Source organism: Anomalospiza imberbis, chromosome 5 (genome assembly GCF_031753505.1).
Source record: "Anomalospiza imberbis isolate Cuckoo-Finch-1a 21T00152 chromosome 5, ASM3175350v1, whole genome shotgun sequence".
Lineage (NCBI taxonomy): Eukaryota > Metazoa > Chordata > Aves > Passeriformes > Viduidae > Anomalospiza > Anomalospiza imberbis.
In genome coordinates this window covers 51,975,093-51,991,773 of record NC_089685.1, presented here as the reverse complement: position 1 = coordinate 51,991,773, position 16,681 = coordinate 51,975,093, and the positions used below count along the sequence as shown (strand labels likewise).

The 16,681-nt window shown below is 42.3% G+C and overlaps 1 protein-coding gene across 1 annotated transcript; it reads right to left on the bottom strand.

Annotated features, from left to right (window-relative positions):
- Positions 1–4,701: 4,701 nt before the first annotated feature.
- Positions 4,702–8,997, bottom strand: FGF23 (fibroblast growth factor 23). The gene is made up of 3 exons (XM_068192011.1): positions 8,697–8,997; positions 6,339–6,442; positions 4,702–5,777 (listed from the first exon to the last, which is right to left on the bottom strand). Exons 1-3 carry the CDS (start codon positions 8,923–8,925, stop codon positions 5,340–5,342), a joined length of 771 nt encoding a protein of 256 aa, XP_068048112.1. The 5' UTR covers positions 8,926–8,997; the 3' UTR covers positions 4,702–5,339.
- Positions 8,998–16,681: the final 7,684 nt, after the last annotated feature.

The window sequence follows — 16,681 nt, the reverse complement described above, 5'->3', positions numbered from 1 at the left end:
GTATGTGCTGTTGACAGGACACCAGCCTAGGTGGGCTTACAGCCTGCCCTAAAATAGTTGCATTTGTTATTTCTCCTTTGTTATGTCACATGTCACGTTCTCTCTGCATTAAAAAGTCACTGATTTTGGAAGCTTCTGAAGCTAATTCTAAAAGCTGTTTTCTTTAGGAATGTGTATAGTACTCCTCTTTTTAAGTTTTTGCATCGACACTGACTAAATCTTTTTTTGGTCAAGTGACTCTTGTGCATGTGTACAGTAAATCTGTACAGTTTATTGGGATCATGGGAAAGGAGAGCTGCAGCAATAGATGGGTCTGTTAGGAATAGTAACAGAACATAAATATTTGAGGGACTACTCAGTAGTGGCAATGGATGCTGGCACAGGTCTGCCTCTCCTCTGTGATGAGCAGCTATCAGGCAGAGAGCTCTGGTAGTACCACAGTTTCCTTCCTCTAAAGCAAAGATATTTTCTCTATTCCCACAGTTCTCTGTTGAAGACTGTTGTCCAGACATAGCCCTGCCTTTGCAAAAGGAGGAGGTTTTCCCCCTTTTTTTAAAATTTAGAACATAATTTGAATAGATGCTTTCTCTAGCCAAGCTTTTGGCTGCCTCAGATCCACAACCCACATGCCTGGACTTAAAATATGTCAGATTTCCCCCAGATGTGTCCTGCTTTTGAGGGCTTTGGCCGTGAGCTGGAGGTTTTTGGATCTTGGTAACCCCAGGCAAATGGCAGCTGCATGGCACAAATGAACTGCACAGTGATTTGTGAGCTGCTTCTCTGGTATCCGTGGATATGGCAGAGCCACTGTGGGGCATCTGTGTGTGTGGTGACTCCAGTGCCATTCAGGAGGGTCTCATGTGGCAGACAGCTCTGCTGTAGCCTGCAAACAACTCTGGGATTCCTGGGGTGCAGGGACCCCGTGTGGTGCTGCATTACTTACCTGAGTGCCAGAGTCTGGCAGGAGGGCTCCGAGGGCATAGGGGGTAAGGCACAGAAGGATTCTGGCATAAAACACAGGAATCTTGAGCAGGCTGTTACTGGTCACCAAAGGAGTGCACCTGGGGACCAGGCAGAACTCCTTTGAGTGTAATATTCTTTCCTTCTGATGCCCAATTGGGTCATCCAGCCATAGCTGAATGGGAGCAGGGTGGTGTAGAACACTTGACTGTAGTAAGTTCTGAATGTGTTTTGGAACAGCTAGCCATTGAGAAGTGAATTTACTGAATTTAAAAGCTGAGGTGAAAAAAGGAGTTTTGATTTCAGAGGGCAGGAATCACAAAATTAATTTTAGAATTGTGAAATAGCCTGAATTTGAAGGGACCCACAAGAATCATTGAGTCCATCTCCTGGCCCTGCATGGGACAGTCCCAAGAATCACACAACTTAATTCTATTTCTCCAAAGAAATTTAAATAATGGTTAATGCAGCAAATTCTGAAGGAGAAAGTAATTACAGACAAGAAAGTTAAAGGAAACCTGGAATCTAATTAAATTAGTTTTTACCATAAGTAGTTCACACTCTACTAAATGGGTAGTTCTTTGATGAAATAACTAATGTATAGGCAAGGGAAAAATGAAATATGATCTAGGTGAATCTTAATTGAATGCTTAATGCCACAATGGAAACCATCAACTCAGCTGGAAAAGATAAATGTTGCTCAGGAGAAAAAACATGGTGAAGAAGGTATGCAAGGAATTAGTGGGCATGGTAGTAGTAATGTCCAAGGTCAAGCACTGAGCTGGAGTAAAGCTGCTACTTAAGGCCTTTGGGGGCAAATTTTTTTTTGTAAGGACTTCGAATAAAAATACAGGATGTGAAAATATTAGTGAGAAGGCATCATCAATAGCATGCAGAGGAGGAAATTATGAACTTCAGTATTACAACTGCTTGAGTCTTCACAGAATGGGTCAGGCTGGACCCTGACAGTAGCTCATGTAGTGCTGCCTCCCTGCTCCAGCAGAGCCATCCCAGAGCACAGGGCACAGGATTGTGTCCAGTTGGTTCTGGAATATCCCCAGCGAGGAGACTCCACACGGATGATCTGTTCAGTCCTTGTCACTGCCCAGGACAGTTCTGCCTCCCGCCCAGGTGGAACCTCCTGGGATCAGTCCCTGCCCGTTCCTCTGGTGCCATTGCTGGGCCCCCAGAGCAGAGCCTGGGCCCTGATCAGAGTCCTCCCTGCAGAGATTTTTAATTTACCAAGTATCTTTTATCCCGAGATCTTTGAGCCAGGATCACAAATAATTCCCAGCAGGACTGAACTGACAGACCTGTGGTTTCCCATTGCTTGTAAAAGACATTTCCCAATAGAGGTTAAAATTCCTTCATGGTCAGTCTAGAACTACTAAGAGACTGTTTTTCTCATCATCTTTCACAGAACTTTTATATTTAGGGGGCATGAAACACTTAGGAAGCTGAAACCTTTTGAGGCTGGAAGTCACAGGGGACAGCAGCACACCAACATTTTCAGACACTGCTGCTACCATTTATTTGTTCACTCAAGTACTTCTGCAGGGGGGAGCTTGAACAGACAATGCAGAATCCACCATTTGGAGAGAATGGAAATATTTATTGGTACTTTTATAAAAAGAAATTGGAGAGAATGGAAAAGTTTATTGGTACTTTTGTAAAAGGAAACAGTCTCTATAATACATTATTATAAATACTTATAAATATTCTGTGGGATTTAAATAAATAAATAAATACTGTGACATAAATAAGTAATGTTTTCTTACTAGCTGGTGATTGCCAGCATCTCCATTGAAGAACAAATTCTTTTAAGTTTTGATACAGTTGCCTATAGTTACAAATATGGTTTTTTGATGGAAAATCCACCATGTATTCAGTCTTAGCTTACGTATCCCCTGGCTACTGATAGAGTGAGCAATCCTTCTTACTCTGTTCTAGTGTAGGAATTTAGAGATGGTCTATAGATTTAACCCCACCAATATTTCCCATCAAAATTTAATGGGGACAGAGCTTTTAATGGTTCCAGTTGTTGTAGGGCAGTTGCCCCAGAGTCCTAGAGAAGAACTCTGTGGAGCTTCCAACAATTAATGCAAAATGCAAATTTTGCTGGTGTACTTGAAGTCCAGAGCTCTCAAGGAGCAAAAGCCAAGAATAACAATATAGGAATCAAGTAAAGAGATCAAACTAGAACATAAATAAAATCACACCTCTCCACTGTATAGACAGCAGGTTTAAAAATCTTGCTGTATTTTGAATAAGTAAGAAAAAGCACAACTGTCTGCCTGCCTGCAATTCCCTTAATTCCTTAGAATCACTCTTTTTCTTCAGAAATTAATTTAAAAAACCATGATAACTTTAGAAAAACAAATTGCAAGAGATGGAACTCTTGGACTAATCCTGATCATTTGGCTTGTCCTGTTCTCCTAAGTATTTATACTAATTAGGAATCTCTCCCTCTAGGAAAACTATTCTAAGAGCAGAATCAGAGACCTATGACTTTTCCAACATAATAAGTTGGATGGGGTGGAGAAAGAGATACTGTGTATATATACAAATATGGGAAAAAAAAGAGATTATTTTAAAAGCTGTCAGCAGTCCTGCTGCTGTGCTAAATCCAGGAAAAAATAAATGAAAGCAAGAAGCACAGGGTGTTCTTATTTTGATTTTGCTGCACTGATGTAACTCCAATGGCTTTAGTGAACTACTTCATGAAAGAAAAAAAGAACAGCATCCAGCATGTATGTTGCTGTGAGCACACTGAGGAGCAGTGTACCACTTCAAATTGTTGTCAGGCTGATAAATACTCTAAATAAACAGAGCATAAGAATCTGTGTTTTGACATACAAAAACCCCCCACAAAATAAAAACCTCAAATCTCTGCCACACTGGGTTTTGTGCTGCTCATCAGTGCATTGCACCTGATTTCTGCAGAGTTCATCAAGAATAGCTTTATCAAAGTGAACTTACCCAAAGCATAAACCAAACTAGGGAAAAGGTTTTGTCACCATTAGAGATCTCCTGATGAATAGTAATTTCACTCCTACAAGTTTAAAGCATCTGGTACCTGCTCAGAGCTGAGTACAAACTTGGATGCTAACTGGACATTCCTTTTCTGAATACAAATCTAATTTTCACTCATTAGATTAGAGTCTTCATTATAGTCTAAATATTAATCCTTTGATCCTTATAAAACATATTTTTTTTATTTTTCCCCTGTAGAGTTCAGTATTATGCAAAACAAACTGTCCTGTTTAACACACTACTGATTATTATTAATCCTGGTACTTCTCTCTGAGTTGGAAAAATGCAAAACTAATGATCTTTATTTCCATATTGGGATTCTAGAATTTAGAAAATGTAGAACTGTGATAGAGAACCACTTGAGAGAGAGTGAGACTCTCCTTTTCAAAACCTCAGCTTGGATTCAGTGTCAGAAATTGCTCTTTTTCCACAGGACCCTTTAATCCTGTCCTGTTGTCCCGTCAGTTCCTCTAGTTTCCCATGTGAGCTGCTCCTATAACAGCAGAGTGCCTTTTTTTGACTCATATGGGTGAAGAGAGAATGAAGCTCCAACTTAAAGCTAAAAGCAAAGAATCACAGGTTGGAAGGGACCTCAAGGCTGATCTACTCTACCCCTTTGCCATGGGCAGAGACACCTTCCACTATCCCAGCTTGCTCAGAGCCCCATCCAGTGTGGCCATGGACACTTCAGTGATCCAGGGGCAGCCACGGCTTCTCTGGGCAACCTGTGCCAGGGCCTCACCACTCTCACAAGGAAGAATGTTTTCCTGATACCCAATCTAAACCTACTCCTGTCAGTGTGAAGCCATTCCCCCTTGTCCTGTCTCTGCAGTTTCTGATGAAGTGCCCCTCTCCAGCTTTCTTGTAGCCCCTTCAGATATTGGATACATGGCATGATAATTTTTATATAATAAAATAGCACACCACCTGGCAGTTTGTCTGCTGTGCTTGGACAGGATGGTGCTAGTAAGACATTCCCTGTCTCTGCTGGAATCTCGGATGCTCCAGGTCATCAGTAACATAACATCAGTTTCCCATTTCATACAAGGGATTCTCTTTTTTGTTTGTTTGTTTTCATCATTGATGCAAACTTAAGGTGATTCAGACCTCAAAAGGTTTGGTTTGTGTTATTCTTTTCAAAAATGGATCTTCTTTCCAGTAGAGCCTGAACAGGAAAAATCTGACTTGTACTTACAGACAGCAGTTTACTGAGAAAACAAGATTTGAAGCTAGGGAACTTTTCCCAATGTCTCCCAGGTTTCTATGAGCCACCTTGGCATTCAGGCTGAGTGTGACAGACAGTTCCTTTTGCCCCTGTCTTCAGCTGGCAAGTGCGGGGGCCGCGGTTATCTCGTGATGTAGAAGCGGGGGCTTGGGTACCTCCTGGCCTCCATCATCGCGTGGGGATCATCGGGGTTCACCACATCGTTCTGGTTGATCCTCATGGGCTCCCTGGGCACGTGGGGAAAGTCTGCTGGCTGCTGCTGCAGGGAGCCAAACACCGGGGTCTTCCTCTGTGGGACCAGGATCTGGTGAGGATCTACGGGATCAACATCTGCGCTCCTGGTGTGTCTGTGGGGCTCGGGGGTGTTGAATCGGAACAGAGGGATCTCATTTTTCCTGGACAGAAACTGGGAGTATGGTGGTGGATTCATACCAGGGGAGAAAGCTTGTTTAACTCTGCCTAAGCTCACCAAGAAGTGATGTTTGGGGGATTGGTACACGTCGTACCCGTTTTCCAGCGTCCTGTGGTTGAACACGCAGTCCTCTTGGCTGAAGTAATGCTGAGGGGAAAAAATAGGACACTTGTGAGCAGAGGAGTCTGGTGAATTGCAAACACTGGTTAAAGAGGGAAAGAGGGGTGAGATCTTGCAGCAAGTTTTTTTCTAATATCCCAGGTCTGTGTCTGATTGAAATGTAGATCAGAGTTGCACGACCATGCTTTCAGCAAAGGAATTTTAATGATAAACCTTGTTTTCTCCCAGAGGGTCCCCACCCATGGTTCTGTGCTACAGATTGGTACCTCACTGGATCTCATTTCTGTAATATGGAAAAGTAGGGGTTTTTGTTGTGGGTTTTTATGTTTGTTTGGTTGGTTTTGTGGTTTTGTTTTGGTTTGGTTTTTTTGTGCTCATTAACCCAGGCAGGACCTCAGATGATTTTTGTTAACTCTACAACTTAATACAATCAAAGGAGAGAGTAAAGCTTGACCTAAGTGTTAGATCTTCTCTAACACTTCCCCCTCCACCTGCAGCTACCCAGGCTTGCCCTGGCTGGGGTAATGGGCACAACAGTAGCAGAATGCACTGGCCATTGTGTCTCAAGGCTTGGGAAAGGTCACTCACCGAGCCAAATATGTTTCCTTTCGTGTCCATACACAGGTAGCGTCCGCTCTTCACGCCTGTGATTATTACTGAGCCAGCACCCTCAGACTTGATCATTAGGGCACCTGTTCAGAACAAAAAAACATCAAATCCATTTCAACACTGCATTTACAGATCCACAGATGCTCTGGCTGGAAATGACCTCTCGGAATTCAAACCAGCCTCCCACATGACCTGGGACTGTTGCCCACCCTAAATCAGGTTTGCTGTGGCTTTGAAAAACTCCCAGGATGGAGGGCACCTCTCTGGGTGCCCTGTTCCAATGTGGCACTAACATCCTAAAGACAACTTTTTTTCCCTCTGAAGTCCCAAATTGTGGTCTGAGAACATTGCCCTCAGTTCTGCCACTGCCCACATCCAGGGGGAGTTTGTCCCCGTCATCTTTGTGACTGCCCTGTGATATTTTTTCAGTGGTGCTCAGCAGTGGCACCAGAGGAATGGGCAGGAACTGATACTCAGGTGGAAGTTACACCTGGACAGAAGGCAGAACTTCTGTCCTGTGCAATGACTGAGCCCTGAACAGATTGTCCAGAGAGGGTGTGGAGTCTCCTCACTGGGGATATTCCAGAACCATCTGGACACAATCCTGTGCCCTGTGCTCTGGGATGGCTCTGCTGGAGCAGGGAGGTGGGACCAGGTGACTCCCTGTGGTGCCTTTCAACCTCAACCAGTCTGTGATTCTGTGATTACATTGCCCTTAACATCCTTTTTGCTGGACTAAATCCACAACAGATCATCATCGAGGCCCCTTGAAAACCCTGTGCCAGACCAGCTCCACTTTCTACTCATGCAACATGACCTGGGCTTGCTGTAGTGCTCCAAGAGCAATGTCACTGGTGCCAGGTAAAGTGGGAATAGCAACTTTGCTTGATCTGCTCCTTGCATTTGACTCAGTGCCTGTTGCGTTGTCCCACCCAGGAGATCACACTCAGGCCATGCCACCCTGGTGCAGAACTTGTTATTTCCCATTGTCTGGTGGCTCAGTGGCAGCAAATCAGTCACCCTCCCTCTCAATACCCCTTTTGTTGTCTGATTTCCATCTTTCCTGCTCCACAAATCTGAATCCTGCTATGCTTGTTTCATGGCATATATGGGAAAATGTGATATTTTGCTATCTGTTGTTCTCTGAACACTGGTTCTTGACCAACATACCTAAAATGAGTTTTATAAAATCTTTTAATATGTAGGAAGAATAACAAGACAGTGCCAGCATTTCTGTGAGTGTTGCATTATCAGTTCCTTAAAAAAATAGCAGAATGTGATCCTTTTTCCTCATCAATTAAATTATAACTTTAAATTTACTTATGTAAAAGCTTTATTACCTGGGCTTAGATTTTTAGCTGAGTGTATGAAATAGATGTAATAGTAATACCAATGATAATAATAACAACAAGATTTTCACAACTTAGATTTTTAAATGAGTGTATAAAATAATGTAATATTAATAGTAATTATAATAATAACAACAACAAGAAGCTGATTTTATAATGTATAGCTACTTGTGATTTGAATGCTGCTAAGAGATAAGTATTTTTGAAATGCTATAAAAGAACCCTAAGTCTTAGACCCCTCCCACATTTGTCTACTAACTAAAGAGTTTAGGCCAAGTATTTAGCAAAGGAAGAAGAATAAACTATTCTCTGTTGAAATAGAATAATAAAATATATAATAAAATAAATTGTGAAGACAGAAATTGAGAACCTTTTGGTGATACTGGGGCATAGTTTCTTCTCATGAACTCCAAAGGCTCAACACTTCTTTTATGCCAGTCTGGTCTTTCATAGTTTCCCCCTTTTTAATTGATCTTTGTGTGCCCATGTTCTGTGCACATTGAAACTTAACTTTTAATATTTTTTAGCCCTCCACCCCAAAATACAGATTTTATGGATGCCCTCAGTTTTCCAGCACTGCTCTGGCGAGTTCCCTCAGTGCAATTCCTTTGGTATCACCATCAGTGGGAAGTAGCTATTTGGAGGATATCATTACCAACCTCTAATAGGAGCTTCCACCAGAAACTGGAGGTAAAATCATGAAGTGAAGGATAATTCAGGTGGTTTTTCCTTGCAGGGTATTACAGGAGCCATAGGACTTTAGTTGCCCTAGGCAAGGCATGAAATTCCCTATCCACTAGATTTCTTTGGAGCGCTTTTATTTGTTAAATAAAAGGAGAATTATAATAATGTATATTTTCCATTCCATGGCTGTGCTCCTCTGTCTGCCTGCCTAATGAGAAGAGGGGATTTTCTATAGGTGGTAAGGAAGTAAAAAATCTCATTGTCCCTCCCTTGCTCCCATGGAGGTCTGTAGGAAGCCACTTACTGTAGATGGTTTGGTGAGGAGCGCCGTCGATGTAGCCATCAGCGTTGATCTGGAGGTGGAAGCTGCTCCTCTCGGTGTCGGTGTAGAGGTGCATCAGGTGGTCTCCATTGCCCCAGCTGGGACTCAGCAGTGGAGAGGAGTTGGGAAAGGCAAGGGAAGCCTTTAGGCTGCAGAGCAGCAGGAGCAGGCAGCTGCAGGGAATGCCCTGGAGAATGGCTTGCCGCTCCATGGTGGGTCAGCGTCTGCTCCTCACCTCCTCTCGTGTCTGGAGTGTGAATCTTCAGACAGGATCCGTTCTTCTCTGCAGGGGCTTATAAAGGACAGCAACATGACATCACACAGGAAAACCTTCTCCACATCCTTGATTTTTGGCAAAGCAACATTTTAAGTGTCCCGAAACCTCAAGGGAAGGATCTCTGGCTAAGGTGTGTGGGGGAAAAATGTAAGGTTTCTAAAGACAGCTCACGAAAGCTAATCATATGTTCAAATGTTATCTACAACCCTGTGACATCTGAAAGCTTCCCACGCCTCTACTGTTGGATCCAGGAAGGGCAATCCACTGCACTTGAACTGAAGGGAATGACCCTTCGGACCTAAATTATCTTTCTTTTTTGCCAGATGTGTTTATTCAGACTCTCACCTCCCCTCACCGTTTCCAAGCTGCATTCTGATTTAGTGGAAACATCAAATACAGCTAAAATTTTGTTGCAAATGTACCAAAAGTTAATATGAAGTTGTCCTGAGCCTGATTCCCCCTTCATTATGGTCTAAGTTCCACACCAAGCCTGATGGGCTGATATTTGTGTCACTCCATTCAAGTGAGGGGAACTTGATATGAGCAGAGCCTACTTCAAATAAACTGTCCCTTTTATTTCTCCTGTTTTCTTCTGAGTCACATAAATAATCTAAAGTTGGCCAAAACCAGCTGAAAATAATGTGTAAAACACTTAAAAGCTGGATGTTTGCTCCTGCATTGCACATCTGGCTGGCAGTTTGTAAAAAATGTTCCAAGATCCAAGACCTGCTTCTCAGGTGTCCTGCCAATGTTGTGGGTCTTTACAAACAAATTTTCTGATTTAAAAAAAGATGGTTCTATTTATTATATGAAAATGCTGTACTAATGGAACACTGTATATGGGTGAATCAATTATAGGAATGACAGATTCCAAAACTAGAGTGTTAAGGTTTCTTTCAAAGTTTAATATAAACTTGACAAAAATACCAAACAATAAATTACTATTTCTTTAATGAAACCTGCGGATTTTAACTGTAGCAGTGTTAGGTTCAGTTTTAGTCTCTAGCTGGACACAGCATGAAAAATTCTTTGTTTCATTAAGAAGCTGTGGAGCTGTATCATCAGCATATAATGGATTGATAACATTAATGGATTGATACAGCTGTAACCCACTGCAAAAGTAGATCTGATTTTGGTTTTTTTATTGTTTAAAATTAGTAAAACCCTGCCAAATTCTGCTTCCACACCTGTGTAAATCCAGAGACTTGCGTCAGAGTATATTCACCTGTGTAAATGACAGCACTTCTAAGCCAAAGTGTATAAGGGTCAGATCTTAAACTGAGCAGGCTGACAAAGCTGGCTGCCCTGAAAGTCAATCCAGTCCTCAGATGTTTTACTGCTTATAACATCTGAAATGCTTTAAATGAAAAGGTAGCTTAGAAGGAAAGGAGAGTTACTTTTAAATTAAATATCTCTATTTACTGTTGAAATTATCCGCCCATATTTTTCACTCTGGTCTTAGAACAAATGTTTGTGTTTTTTGGTTGGTTGGTTGGTTGGTTGTTTTTTTTCTTTGCCCCTTTGATTAGACTCCTATGGAAATGTGGATATTGATACCTCAGTTGCAGAAGTCTCTCTCAGAGGCACTGTACCCTCTTGGAATATTCTGTCATTCATTCGTTTGTGACTGCAGTTTTTCTGGTTTGATGTTTCATACTCACCATGACATTTTGCTGTGCTTGCCAGCATGCACTGATCTGATCTTTCTCCAGTGCCTTGGTGGCACAGAAAACATTCTCAGATGTTTGAAAAATTTATTTAACCTCATTTAAGTACATGCCAGTTGTGATCATCTGTTTCTTATTTTATAATAATCAGACAAGCAAAGATTACTTTTACAAGCTGAAATTGTTTAGCATTTTCTAGTTTCCCACAGCATCAGGAGAATTCCAGACTTTACTAAGTTCTGTTCCATCTGGTGGGCTAAAGTGAATTTATTAAGTCCCTGCTTGTGAGAATGATAATACAAATTCTGGTTTTTTCATAGACTTTTTTGCTTTAAACCCATAAATGCCCACTATATCTGGTTTGTTGTGGGTTTTGGGGTTTTTTTACAGTCCATGTCTTTTTTATTTTAGGCTGAGCCATTTATTCCTTCTGTGAGTATTTCACTTATCCTCTACCCATTCAGCTGTTGATGGGGTAGCCAGGTGTATGAAAGCTGCTTTACTCCTCCAGCCAAGTCTGTTATAATAGAAGTGATGACAGCCTTTCTTGTCTTGCATGTTATGCTGATGCATCAGCAATAACAATATTTCTGGAACTTTTGCCACAGGAGTTGGTATTGATTTTTCAGATTTCTATATTGCTCTGTGTGTTTGATGAATTGAGGTGGCTTTTCTCAGTTCTCAGCTAAGAAATTGTTGATAATTAACAGAAATTGTTTGTTATAGGGAGAAATAAAAGGGAAAAAATGGGACTGAATTTAAAGATCACAACCATTTCACATTGCCACATTTTCCACTTCCCACTGCAGGGGTGCTACACTGCCAGTGTCAGCAGTGCAGGGCACTCCTTGGACGTATCCTGGAAAGGGAGCTGGGAGACAGCTTGGAGGAGCTACCACCTATTGTCAATGTCAGGAACCAAGGTAAAGTGAGGAAATCCTCACTCCAGAGCAAAAGATGAAAGAAGATGGATAAGACAGACCCCAGCTTTCAGGATGAAATTTATTTGAGATAATCATTGAGCAACCTGGTCTAAGGGGGACATGTCCCTGCCCACAGCAGGGAGTTGAAACAAGATGATTTTTGTGGTCCCTTTCAACCCAAATAATTCTGTGATTGATGCTCCAGCCCTTAGTGAGTCTCACTTTCCTCTCTCCCTGTCATGCCTTTGTCCCAGGTCTGCTCCTGCTGCCTCCTGCTTCTTGCTCTAGAGGCAGGTCAGCTCAGGTTTAGCCAGGTATTCTGGGCACTCATCTGGGCCAGGTGCCTCAGCTGGAACACAGATGACACTCAGGCCTCCCTGGTATCATCATTTAACTGCAAAAGAGTACACAGAAGGAACTGAGGGTCACAGGAGCAGATTGAGGTCTGACTTTCCCCCATTTTGACCACTTTGAGTTTCAGCTTTAGGTCATTTTGCAGTCCAAACTTACCACCTCAACTCTCTAAAGCCCTCAGCAGCTAAATGTCATTCCTTGTGCTGCTTTCTTTTGCTGCTTATACCCTCAGTTCTGGAGAAAGCTCACAAAGGACAGGCAAGCTTTTTTTTTTTTACAACATATTGAAGTTACTACAAGTGACGTGCAGCTGTCTTTTGGAAGGGCTCTGTGGACCATCAGAAATTTGCGGGTTAAAAAAAAAAAAAGTTTTCTACTCAATCTAATGGATTTGCCTTCCAGGATTCTCCTACGAGTAAAACTACACGTCGCCTCACAGTGCTGGAGTTCCTTTCATCACGTAGGAGCACCTGTAGCACTCTTGCCTAATAAAACATATTGACTTATATGTAAACAGGTGGGCAGCTTGCCCTTTTGCAGCATTCTGTGCCATCCGAGTGCCTGTGCTGGCCTCAGGAAGCCTCTTGCTCTCTGCTGCTCAGCTCACACAGGAGTTTGGGTTGACAGATTCGAAACTACCTCTGCTTTTAATAATTTCCTTTGCACTGCATCTCTTCGAAAGAGGTCACAGAAATCAGGAGCCTGTCCCTCTGCCTCTGCTTCCTTAAAATCACTGTTACAAGTGGCTCTGGGATGATCACACCCCCAGCGCTGGAAGCACAAGGGTGGAGTGCCTCTCCAGCAGTTATTCTAGGAATACTGACGCACTGAGCTGAGGGAATGTACAGTGGATGCTCTCTGTGTGTGTGTGTGTGTGTGTGCAGTTGTCTTTGCCACAGACTTCACCCGGTGTTGTTAAACACATCCTGAGTGACCTTATTTGGAGGCCCCATTCTTGTCACACTGCCCACGACTAAAGAAAACATCCTGGCTCAGCTCACCTACGTGAAAAAGATGAGGTAAGCACAGCCCACTGGGTTCGGGACCGCAGCGTGTACCAGCAGCTTCTGCAGTGTGCCTGCTCTAATGAACTGAAATGAAGGGCCTCATTCCTCCTGCAGCTGAAATCCTTGGCACAGCTCCCAGGAAAAGCAGAACCAGTCCCTAAAAGGTTTTGTTTTCTGAACAGAGAGTGTTTCTGTCATTTTAAGGGGTCTGAGTTTTCTTAGGTGTTGTGGGAGAGAGGATGGGTGCAATTTGTGGTGAGAGCTGCTGATACCCGCAATTTCAAAAAAAAAAAAAAATCATAGAATCACAGAATGGTCTGTTTGGAAGGGATCTTAAAGATAATTTCATTCCAACTCCCTGCCATGGGCAGGGACACCTGCCACTATCCCAGGTTGCTCAGAGTCCCATCTAGTCTGTCCTTGGACACTGCCAGGGCTGGTGCAGCCACAGCTTCTCTGGAAAGCCTGTGCCAGGGCCTCATCAACCTCACAGCGAACAATTTTTTCCTAATATCCCATCTAACCCTACACTTCTGCCAGTGTGAAGCCATTCCCCCTTGTCCTGTAACTCTAGGCCCGTGTCAAGAGTCTCTCTCCATCTTTCCTGTAGGCTCCCCTCAGGTCTGGAAGGCTGAAAAATGTTCTGGTTTGGTGTTAAGTCTTGGAAGGCGTGAAGTTTGTCTGGATTCTGAAATCTGCCCCGTGCACACCCAGTCCTGCTGACATGCCTGCCCAGGCACTGTGTCTTGTCTGAGAAAGTGTCACCTTTCTCCTGGTGTGCTTGCTTCCAGGTGCAAAGGAATCCTGGGGACACAGATACACAGTCTCAAAAGAAAGTCACTTCAGTCATCCGTCTCGTATTGTAATATGCTACAAGGTGCCTAAAAGCAGGCTGATGGTTTTATTTTGGGAAAACTCTTTGGTTTATGTAAAGTTTCCTATTTCCCAACATTGTTATCTCAGCTTGGACTAGAAACATCTAGGAGCTCTTTCTGATCTAAGTATTTCTAGGATTCAACGACATCTGCCACTACATTCATTGACAGTTTCCAATAAACTGAATGGATATTTTCCCTTTGTTAGGCAGAAGACAAGGATCGATAATAAACTTTGTTGTAACCTAATTTTAAACTTACTCCAATTGCTTGGTTCCACATGTTTCACTCAGATCTGTCTCCTTGAAGAAGAGATTAAAAAAGGCTTGGGTTAAAGAAATTAGGAATGGAAAATGAAAAGAGGGAGAGGGGAATGCAGCGAAACAAGAAGACGTCATCATCAGCCAAGGGCACTTTTACTGTGGGACAGTAATAACACAGCATGTTACTGATACGGTAAGAGCTGCCTCAGTGCAGTTGCAGGTGTTGCTCTTTAGCTCTGGGACTTCTTTTTTTGTGGGATCTCTTAGAAACAAAAACTTCATTGGAAAAATCTTTGCTCTCTCTAAGTTTTAAGAGTAATTTTTTAAACACAAAAGCTTAAATAATAAATGAAGACAGTCATGACTGAACATTCTCCTTGTACTCAGGGTTTCTAATGCAAGGAAAATATAAAGATTCCCTAAGCCACTGCAAGACCAGTCTATGATTCTGGAGTCCTTTAAAGAAACATGGAGATCAAAGTTTGTAAGGGGCAGAGCAAGACAAGTAACAGTGGCTTCATTTTTTCAGCTAAACTCTGTTAGCTCATCTTTGCTCAGAAGCTGTGTTCTGTTTTCTGAGGTATTTCTGTGACAGGGAGCATGTTGAAGAGAATTTATGAGACTGAACAGAAATCTGCCAAAAATATGTCTTGAACTCTGCCCCTGGTTCAGGTTTTCCTTCACAAAATGTCTTTTCAGGTAGATGTGCAGCTACTTTTTTTTTTTTTTTTTTTTTTTTTTTTTTTTTTTTTTTTTTTTTGTAGTGTAGACACAATAGTTATTCATGTTGCTTTCTCAGCCTGCAACATTGCTGGTAAGGAGGAACTTGAGTCACATTGTGCAAAGGTTCAGCAGCTGCTGGGACACTGCTCCTGCACCTGGGCCCTACTGATCTTTGGCCATTTTCACAGCTGTTACAAGCTGGTGCCATGCCAGGGCTGGTTGGGAAATGCATTCTCTTTCAAATAAGTGAATCAGGCTGGTTTTGTCATCTTTATTGAAGTTCTGGACTCTCATCAAACCTGCTCAGTTATCTAAAAGCAGAGATTTCTTCACTGACAATTCTTTCAAAACTTTGAAATGCAACTTAATACTTTTTTTTAAAATTTAATCTTCTTTATTATCCTTTCCATTATGCCAAATGAACTTTCTTACATGCCAGAGGCTGGTTAGTCCATCTGCCTACCCTGAACATGACTATGTTTCTTTGACACTGGTGTCACTTCTTGACCCTTTGCTCCATTCCTCTCGTAGTGTCCTCTTCTGGTGGAAGAATGGCAATGAATTCAAGGTACCACCTTCATGACCAGTTGATGACCATCTCAGCATGAACTGAGGTCGTGCAGAATGCAAACATACATAAGAAATGTCATACACAAGAAATTGCAATCACCCAGGTGGCCTGTGGACCTGCATGTTGATTGTTATAGGGGTGTAGGAAAAAATCCCTTTGGAGATTAGCTTTTTAATTTAAAATCTGCAAGGTTCTCTTTAAAATGTACAAACACATCTGCAGATTTACAGAAAGTGACATGCAGACATGCCCCATACATATCCACTTTCCCACAGTTTCTGTTTCTGTAGTCATTGCCTTTGCAAAATCATCATCATCATAGAATCATAGAGTGCTTTGGGTTGGAAGGGACCTCACAGCCCATCTCATTCCAACCCCACTGCCATGGGCAGGGACACCTTCCACTATCCCAGGTTGCTCAGAGCCACATCCAACCTGGCCTTGGACACTGCCAGGGATGGGGCAGCCACAGCTTCTCTAGGCTTCCTGGGCCAGGGCCTCACCACCCTCAAGGGAACAATTTCTTCCCAATATCCAGTCTAAACCTACTGTCTGTGACTTTGAACCAATTCTACCTGTGTTTTGACCCTGGGTTAAATGTAAATTGGCTTGTCCCTCTCTGGATCACTGAGGTAGTTAAAGTTCTCCTGATCTCACTGAGTGACACCTATGCTGATTAGCATAATTCCCTTCTTGGGGATTTTGCATAATTTTATTGCCTCTTCAATAAGCTGGAAGATTTGTGTTGGACCAGTGAGTCCTAGGCTCTGGTCATAGGCAAAGTAACTCCAGGAAAAAAGCAAGGCTCCAGCCACCTGGAATGAGTCAGGATGGATAATTTTTCATAAACAAAAAAAAAAAAAAAAAAAAGGAAAGGAAGCTGTTCTCCAGTGTGCCCTGAAACAAATATAATTATAAACTATCTTGTTTTAGATATCATCTCTAATGACTTCTTGTTTGACGTAAGTTGGTGTCATCTCATTGTCCTTGGAGAAGCTATTCCAGAGCTGTCAGCTATGGTTTTATGCTTTTCATAAAAGCACACAATAAAATTGTGAGTTGTAAACAATTAATTGTGAGGGGAAAAAATCAGTCCTAATCAAGGCATTTTGGTCCACACCCTGTGACAAAAAATAACCAACAATTATATGTGCTTATGAGATCCAGGATTGAATAATATGTTCAAATCTCATGATCCAAGGACACAGCTTGTTCAGCTCATCTGGACTTATTGGCCCCTTGGATTTTGGCCAAACACTTTTCAGCAGCGTATGGCTTCCAAAACAAACATGCTTTTGGACTGAGAG

Coding starts and splice junctions, on each gene's coding strand:
- FGF23 (XM_068192011.1), bottom strand. CDS start 8,925: ATGGAGCGGCAAGCCATTCTCCAGGGCATTCCCTGCAGCTGCCTGCTC. Junction 6,443..8,696: donor TCCTCACCAAACCATCTACA/GTAAGTGGCTTC, acceptor TGTTCTGAACAG/GTGCCCTAATGATCAAGTCT. Junction 5,778..6,338: donor AAGGAAACATATTTGGCTCG/GTGAGTGACCTT, acceptor TTTTCCCCTCAG/CATTACTTCAGCCAAGAGGA.